At 32.0% G+C, this 8734-nt stretch overlaps 2 protein-coding genes across 3 annotated transcripts; both read right to left on the bottom strand.

Moving 5' to 3' along the window:
* Positions 1 to 206: 206 nt before the first annotated feature.
* LOC106755546 (probable receptor-like protein kinase At4g39110) lies at positions 207 to 3901 on the bottom strand. The gene has a single exon (XM_014637715.2). The coding sequence runs from the start codon at positions 3238 to 3240 to the stop codon at positions 607 to 609; it is 2634 nt and encodes an 877-aa protein (XP_014493201.1). The 5' UTR covers positions 3241 to 3901; the 3' UTR covers positions 207 to 606.
* Positions 3902 to 5055: 1154 nt separating this feature from the next.
* On the bottom strand, positions 5056 to 6283 carry LOC111240660 (late embryogenesis abundant protein). 2 transcript variants are annotated; one of them, XM_022776128.1, is made up of 2 exons: positions 6110 to 6283; positions 5056 to 5465 (listed from the first exon to the last, which is right to left on the bottom strand). In XM_022776128.1, exons 1-2 carry the CDS (start codon positions 6257 to 6259, stop codon positions 5196 to 5198), a joined length of 420 nt encoding a protein of 139 aa, XP_022631849.1. In that variant the 5' UTR covers positions 6260 to 6283; the 3' UTR covers positions 5056 to 5195. The 2 variants fall into 2 exon arrangements, with proteins under 2 accessions (XP_022631849.1, XP_022631847.1); XM_022776126.1 differs by having other exon boundaries at positions 5056 to 5480; positions 6110 to 6282.
* Between the last annotated feature and the right edge of the window lie 2451 nt (positions 6284 to 8734).

An 8734-nucleotide genomic window follows, 5' to 3' on the forward strand; every position in this document is an offset into this window, starting at 1 on the left:
ATTACCTGTGTAAAAGAAGAGTTTTTAGGCACTGGTTTGATATTTATGTGTGCCATTACATCTCCTATCTCAGTTATGATAACTATTTTTTTGAAATTAAGAGAAAATGACAAATAGAAGGAAAGATACCTTTAAAAGGGAACAAATATATCGTAATAAAATCTGATATGGCCAAATGAGAAATTTTTGTAAAATGACTCAGAAACTCTCCTAGAAAATTGGTCCATTACACAAAATTTGAAGTCAACTTCACTACCTGCAGTAGCCAGTTTCTTTGAACATGCTTCTACAATTACCTCCCCTACAAGTTACATATCAATATACAACAATTCATTTATATAATACCATACATGATTAATGGTACTGCAGAATGCATGTGTTCTCACAAGCCAACAAGTTAATCACATTACATATCTGATACACTCTTTTGCTGTCATGCAAAATAATACCCCACACACAATACAAGAGGACAAGAGAACCTACTCGAGAAACAACACACAATTACACAGAAATTTTTTGGTCCAAGTCTTCACAAAGTTACTATAACGTCTCCTAGAGATGAGTGGCTGTCCAGTTGGAGGTTCCATTCATGAAAAAATTAGCCTTTCACCTGCCATTGAGATTGTTAAACTGAGCAAACATTGCAGTTCCAGAATGGTCATCAATAGAATGCACTTCTGGTGTAGCATTATTCACTTCTGCACGTGGCACTGCCGCCGCTGGTGCTGCTGGTGCTGCTGGAGCTGGCGGCAGCGTCGTAGGGTCACCAGTAGGAGTGGCAGGTGCTTGTGGGGGAGGTGAAGGAGGAGCCTCCTCAGGCTTTCCTTGTGTGAAGGCCTCTTGAAGCTGCAAAGCATACTCCAAGTTCCACAAAACATCTCCCATTGAAGGCCTATCCACTCCATGATCAGCCAAACACTTCTCAGCAGCCTCAGCAAACTTCTTCATAGATTCAGGATTGATTGATCCAATCAGTTGAGGGTCTATGATCTTGTCTAGCAAGCCCTTTCTCTTCCACTGCATCGCCCAATCGGCCAAGTTTACTTGCTCACGGGGCAACTGAGGGTTGATGGCTGGCCTTGCACACAGTGCCTCAAGCAGAACCACCCCAAAGGAGTACACATCAGATTTTTCTGTGAGTTGCTGTCTTCTGAAGTACTCAGGGTCAAGATAACCAAAGCTACCCTTCACTGCAGTGCTAACATGTCCCTGCCCCATTGGTGCATCCTTGGAAAGTCCAAAATCAGAAACCTTGGCTGTCAAATTCTCATCAAGCAAGATATTGGTGGTCTTGACATCACGGTGAATGATGCCTTGAGCTGTGCCTGTGTGAAGGTAGTGAAGGCCACGAGCTGAACCAATGCAGATCTCTAGTCTTTGCTTCCATGAGAGAGGAGGCATGTTCTTTCCATAAAGATGGTCTCTGAAGTGTCCATTGGGCATGTACTCATAAACCAGGATCATCTCATCATTCTCATCACAGTATCCAATCAAGGACACCAAGTGCCTGTGCCTGAGCTTTGACAACATTTGGATTTCTGTCTGGAATTCGTTGATGCCTTGCTCTGATTGAGGGTTTCCTCTCTTGACTGCCACTTGAGTCCCCTCGTCTATCACACCCAAATACACATTGCCGAATCCACCAACACCAATGATGTTCTTTGAGTCAAAGTTCTTGGTTGCTTCCTGAAGTTCAGCGAAGGAGAAGTACCGGCCTAGTCCCATTGATGAGGAGAAAAAGTTGCTCTTTCCCATCGAGTTCTTGCTGCTCATGAAGCTTGTGTCACCAGCATGCAGAGGCAGCAACCATGAAGAGAAGCTGTTCCTCTTCTGCCAATCTTGAGGCCTCTTGTGCCACTTGATCACCATAGCTCCGAGCCCAACAAAGGCTCCAAACATCATGGCAAATCCAACTGCAGCCACCGTGCCGCGGCTAGAACCACTAACACTTCTTCCATCAACCCCAAATTCTCCATCCAAACTGTTCACAGAGTTGCTCATCTTTATGACCTCTATGCCGTTCACAAGGGCATTGGCACTTGCACTACCACCAGTGGTTGGACCAACCTGAATTGATAGTCCCTCCTCTGTCATCAATGTTGCATTCACCACAATGTCCTTGTAATATGGGGTTGACAAGGCACCCGTGGTGGCTGACAAATCAAAGTTAGAGATTGCCATTTTCCCATTAATATACACATTAAAGTAGAGTTGATTGAGCCCTTTGCTAACAATATCACAGAAGTGAAGCCTAACAAGGTAGCTAAAAGAAGTGTCCACATCAAATTTCCACGAGACGTTGAAATTTGGCTGGTTAACACCAGCATCAGCCATCTCAGTGGCAGAAGCATACACAGTTTGTGGGGCTGTAAGAGAGGAGATTGCAGGATTGTGTTGGGGGAATTTAACCACATTGGTAGCCACCGAGACACTCTTGGCCAAGTTCTTGTTTGTGAGGAAACCCTCATCAGGATCCCAAGTCCTCCCAAGGGTATCATTCGATGAGGTGATGAGAGGCCCTCCATTGTTGACCCTGAAAACAGGCTGCAAGCCATAGGATGTGATGCCGGAGAACTCCTCCACAGGGAAAAGGCTGGTGGCGGTGTCAAAGATAAGTTCATCAGGAGCCGAAACAACCTCAATGGCATTGATGAAAGCGGCTGAGTTCTTCAAGGGGATGAAGGAAATAGAGAAATGAGGCTCAGTTACATTGATGAGGTACTCCTTGAGGATTGGCTTGTCAGTGTTGTTGACATTGAAACTGTGGAGAAGCACGTAGGTATCGGTGAAGACAGAGAAAGTGGCCTTCTGGAGATCAAAGACATTGTTCTTGACGGGGTAGAAATGAAGGCGAACCCAGTGAAAACCTGGCTGGACCAAATGGAAGGAGTATATTGCTTCCTGGATGAAGATCCTTGCACTCTTGTATAAAGGGCTAGAAAAATTTGCATTTTCTGCATTGACTTTGTACTCATCATTGGCTTTCAAGAAAGAAGTTGCTTGAGGGTCTGTTTTGAAATGTCGTCCATCAGGGAGGGTGGAAACACTGTCTGCTCCACAATCGATCAAGAAATTATCTTTTGGTTGGAAGATATCTGAGGGAGACAAGGCCAATGAAGGAGAGGAGAAGGAAAAGAGAAGGGTGATGAAAACCAGGAGGATAGCCATCAGAGATGATGAGCTGAAGGGTGATAGAAAAGGTTGTATGAAAGCCATTATTGTTTTTTCTATCTTCCCCATACCTCCTGGGGTTGAGGATGAGGATGAGGATTTTTTTCAATTTAGAATGAACAATAGCAACAATAAAGAAGCCTGAAATGGGGTCTTCTCGAATCCCTATAAGGGATTTTCCTCTCTCTAACGCCTTCAATCTTTGCACTAAACAAAATGAAAGGATCACCTCTGCTCCCAATAATTAGCCAAACAATGTGGAACCTGCATTCTGCTTTTCTCTATTCTCGTGCATTGCATCTTTTTCTTTCCTATCTTTAGAATATTCTATTTTTGTTTCTTTGAACATGTCAAACTCACTCAATTTTTTCACCATTCTCGGATTCTGAATGCCGTAGATTCTCTGTTCTCATTTCCCATAGCAGTATATCAGCAACTGCAGTAACAGTAACATAACCAAACCCGGTTTTTTTTGCCTCTGCTAAGCTAAGTTAAACCGACCAACACCTCATATACATAAGTTAACTCGTTCATCATCATGGTTGTGTTTTAACAAATTGATTTACATTTTAGGAAAATGTTTTTTTTTTCTTTCTAACATTCACATTCATTGTTAAAACAGTTACCAACTCACATTTTAGAGATATTTTAATAATTAAAATAGTTAACTTTTGTATTTGTAAAGAAAAAAAATAAAAGTAAATAAAAAGTATGTGTAAGAATTTGTTTAATATAAAAATATATATATATATATTACATGACTTACACATTTGATATTGTTTTTATAATTTTACATTAAATTTCAAATAATTTAGACATTTTAAAATAACCAAGATTGTAAAAAAGTATAAGTAAAGTATAGTTTATTTATTAAGTATTTGATTAATTTTATATATGTATGTATATTTTCTTTGATGAATAAACCATACACTATGTGAGTGCACGTATAGAACATGTCAAGCATGCATGTAAATGAATTGTGTTCTTGACCACGAAAAGAGCTTTGACTAAAATTATAAACATTAAACAAAGTCAACTTGTCTGAGATTTTATTTTTTTTTTAATTTTTTATCCTTCATATTTTCTTAAAGTTTGATTTTGATTTTAAAAATATCATTAACTTAACTAAAACCAAGACATTGTCAAATCGCCGCTAGGTTGAATAATTTTTTTTGTTGTTGTTGATATTAGTAAGAATTATTTTATTTTTAAGTTGTTATAATAAAATTTTAAACTACTGTTATTTCTTGTTAATATTAATTAAAGTTTGGTCGAGTACTATAAGAGAGATATTTTTTTATACATGTGAATCAAATTGTTTTCACTTAATATCTGTTATGGTTAACTTTTTGTTAATAATGTATTATTTTTTTAAATTTTAAATAATTTTTTTAGCCAACATTAATTTAGATTACTTTTCTTATCGAGATCAATGGAAAAAATCTCCCCATTTATACGAAAATTGATAAAAAAAATATCTAATATCAACATCATAAAAACACTTAATTAAAATTAATGACAAAATGTACTTAAGATCAGTTAAAAACTACATCCATCAACGTAAATAAAAGAAAAAAATGTAGATATTAATTAAAAAATAAAAAAAATAACACCAACAAAGATTAAGTATAAAAAATAGTAAATTTTAATATTTTCTAAGTTTTTAACAATCATTTAATATTTAAATTTTCTATATACTTAATAATAGTTGAAATATTTTATTTAAATGAAAAAATTAAAATTTATTAAATTTAAATTATCTTATTAAAAAAACTTTTAAAAATAAAATAACTTAAATTAAAATCAACACAATTTCAAGTTGCATTTAAATATCTAAGAAATTATTAAGTTCTGTGTACAAAGACGATATTATTGTAAGAGATGTTTGTGAGAAATAACATATTTTTCTCTTATTAATATATATATATACATGTGCTCATACATTCTAAAAATTAAAAAAACTTAATAAGTTGATGAATATATATATATATATATAGTAATTGGTGAAGCTTTTAGTGGTTGCCCTAACCTAGCAATCTTTCTTTGATAATTTCTATTATTCCTTTTCTTATGCTTCTGTGTTCATCCATGTTACCATTACTAATTGTAATGTTTTGATGTGTGAATGCTCTTTCTTCTTCTTCTTCTTCTTCTAATAATTTTTCTTCTAATAACTTTTCTTTTAATGATGTTTTGCTGTGTGAATTTTCCTTCATTTCTCCTTCACCTTTTTCTGGTACAGACTTCTCTTTTGTTCTATCCTTCTTCCTTACATGCCCTTCTTCATCCTCAAATCCTTTATCCTCAAACTACATATTTAAACAAAAATTGCAGAAAAAAAAAAAAATCAACCATAAGCTATATGTATAATATTATATGTATAATAAGTATATATTAAAAATTTATACCAACTAAAAATAAATATAAGATAAATAAGACTATAATTGATTTTTTAAGATAATTAAATTTTAAAATTAACTACTTTTTAACATTTTTAATTTAATATTTTTAATATGGTATCATAAAATTTGTGTAATTTGTTTTGTTCGATATATTGTTTTACTTATCATCAATCAAATCACCTATTAATATAATATTTAGTTTTATACATAATATATATATATATATATATATATATATATATAATAAATATAATTTTTTAACTAAAAAAATATCAACTTGTTTCATAAATATTTTCAATTAATATTAAAATAAAAAACATATCAAATAATATAAATAATTCACATATTAATATGAAATAATTCAAATATTAAAATAGTATAAATAATTCAAATATTAATATTAAACGCGTTTGAAGTTTAACATAATTAAATTAAAATAATTATATTTGAAATCAAAATATATTAAAATTTATAAACAAATTTTAATTTTATATTAAAGAATTTAAAAGTTAAAAATATATTTAAAAGAAACTTACGAAAGTAGGAAGAGGAATGTGATATGTTGCAACAGCAGTGAGATGCACTGGGTTGCCTTTCTCATCTGTTAACCAAACAGGATTTCCATATGCATCTGTCAGTTTCACAGGCTTTCCATTTTCATCTCTCAGTTTCACTTCTTCTGCCATCTTCAACCTTTTCTATTCATCTCTACACATAAACTTATATATCTATGTATCTATATGTAAGAGTTTTGTTTGGCGGTGTTCAGATTTGCATGCAGTAACACGTGGTTTATGGAGAACATGCAGAATGTCCACACGTGTAACCGTGTGAGAGAATATTTGAAGCATGAGTCTAGGGTTTGTAATAATAATAAATAATAAAATATGTTTCTCAGACTTATCTTTCAAAATGCTCTTCCATTATAAACACTCATCTCCAGAAACCGATAGAAGAGAATCAAAATAGGTTATGTATAAATTTAAAATTTGAATTTAAAGCTTAGAAATTTGTTTAAATAGATTTTCCGTAACATATTGTTCATTTTGTTATTTACACTGGTGAAAACTGTATTCTTTTTTTATAATAAAATATAATTAAATTTTATAATTTTTTTGTAAATAAGTTTTTTTTAGATAATTTTTTATCTTAAGTAATTTTTCTAATTTTAAAAAATAGTTGCATTTGAAAAGTACTGTCAAATTAAAAAAATCACTTAAAATTTATATTTAAGAACAAACCAATATTTATTTGTTTTGTTCTTTTTATGATTAAATGGTTAGCAATCATTTTTCTTATCTTTAAATTAGTATTTCTATTACAGCTATCTTCGTTTACATCACAAATTAACGAAATGAAAATAATAATAACAATAACATTGCAAAATTATTAGAATCAATTGTCTTCACAATTTATCATATTTCAACCATTGCTAAATTTATGAAATAGTTTTTTTAAAATATATTAATGATTAACTATTATTTAATCGATGAATATAATGAAACAGAAAAAATTGATCATTCTTACTGTTTATTATTATCAAAACATGCAAACTGTTTATTTTATATAATATTCAATTTTAGTTTCAAATTGTTTTTTATACTGTGTTTCGTTTATTAAAACATTTTTATAATAATTAAATAATACCCAAAAAAAAATAATCTAATGCATGTAAGTAACAGTGGTTTCTAAGCTCAGCTAAATTTTGTGATTTCTGGAAACTTCTGCAAATATCAAAAGTTTTCCAAAATCTCCGTAGCGGTTAAGAAAAAAACCACTGATAATTACTTATCAACGATATTTTTCCAACGGTTTTTGTAACTGTGAAAAATGTATTGTTAGAACTACTGGTAATGTGAAAAATAACTCTTAATAAAATTCTATATTTTTATAATGATAAAAGCATTTTTCTTTAATTAAAATCACATTTGCATGTATGTTCTCATAATTGCTATTATCTTTTACGTTCTAAAATTATTCAAGTTTGTCATACTATATAGCTTTTTGAGCAATTTCGAAGATTGAATAAGTGACATAATTAAAATCTATGCTAAATAACATGATTAACTTAAAATTTAAATTATAATCAAAATTCAAAATAAGTAAATATTATGTAACAACATTAGCAGTTGTTACATAATATTAGGAATTTAAATTATTATCTTGCATCGGAGTGTAGGCAGGTGGATCAACATTAGCAGTGTTGGAACATTTTGCATGTAGAAATTTTGAGCAGGAGCATAGACGAGTGGATGAATATTAGGAATATTAATATTTTGCATGGAGAAATCTTGAGTAGGAGGTGTGCATCACCAATAAGAGGAATAGTTACTTGACCAGGAGGTGGATCAACATTAAGAAGAGGAACACTTACTTGAACATGAGGTGGATTAACATTAATTGGAAGAGTTATATGATGAATGCTTTTTCTTTTCCTTTCTGATGGTAGAATTTTTTGACGTTGGGAATATATTTGAGCATGACTGGCCAATTTACTCAGTGTTTTCGTTCGAACAATTTCTTTTGAAATTCTTTTTCAACTCATATACATTTGAAGGCCCGTAAGAAATAACCTACACTAAATAATGATACAAATCTTACTCTCTACTTTGATACATTTTGATCCTCAAATTTTCAAAATAATAAAAATTTTATAAAATTGTTGAATTTTTTTAATGTGTCAAATGCCTTCCCAAATGATATTGAAATGGAAATGTGTCAAATGGAGTAAAAATTCAAATGTTAGTTTCAAAGGTGTTTGACACGTCAAAAAAATTTAACATAATTAGGTTAAAAAAAATATATCCATTTATTTTTAATGTTTGGAGAATAAAATGTATCAAAATTTCAGACATAAACGAATTTCAATTTTATGAGAAAATGGAGATATTAAAAACACATTTAACCCATAATGAAAAGATGAATTTGAATACATACTCGTGTTCTTCAACACTCCATGTGCACCTTCGCTTGCGTTGTCGACGTTGCACAGGAGGATCACCATTCTGGCTCTGCGTGTTCGGTAAATTGTTGGGTAGCGGAATCAAAGCTGACTCAACGTTAGTCATGTTTGCATTATGTTGTGTTGGAGGATAGTCAATCAAGTTTTGTTGAGGCAATGATTCACTTTGTAAGTTGTATGGTTCTTCTTGACACTTGAC

This window comes from Vigna radiata, chromosome 2 (assembly GCF_000741045.1).
Source record: "Vigna radiata var. radiata cultivar VC1973A chromosome 2, Vradiata_ver6, whole genome shotgun sequence".
In the NCBI taxonomy this organism is placed as follows: domain Eukaryota; kingdom Viridiplantae; phylum Streptophyta; class Magnoliopsida; order Fabales; family Fabaceae; genus Vigna; species Vigna radiata.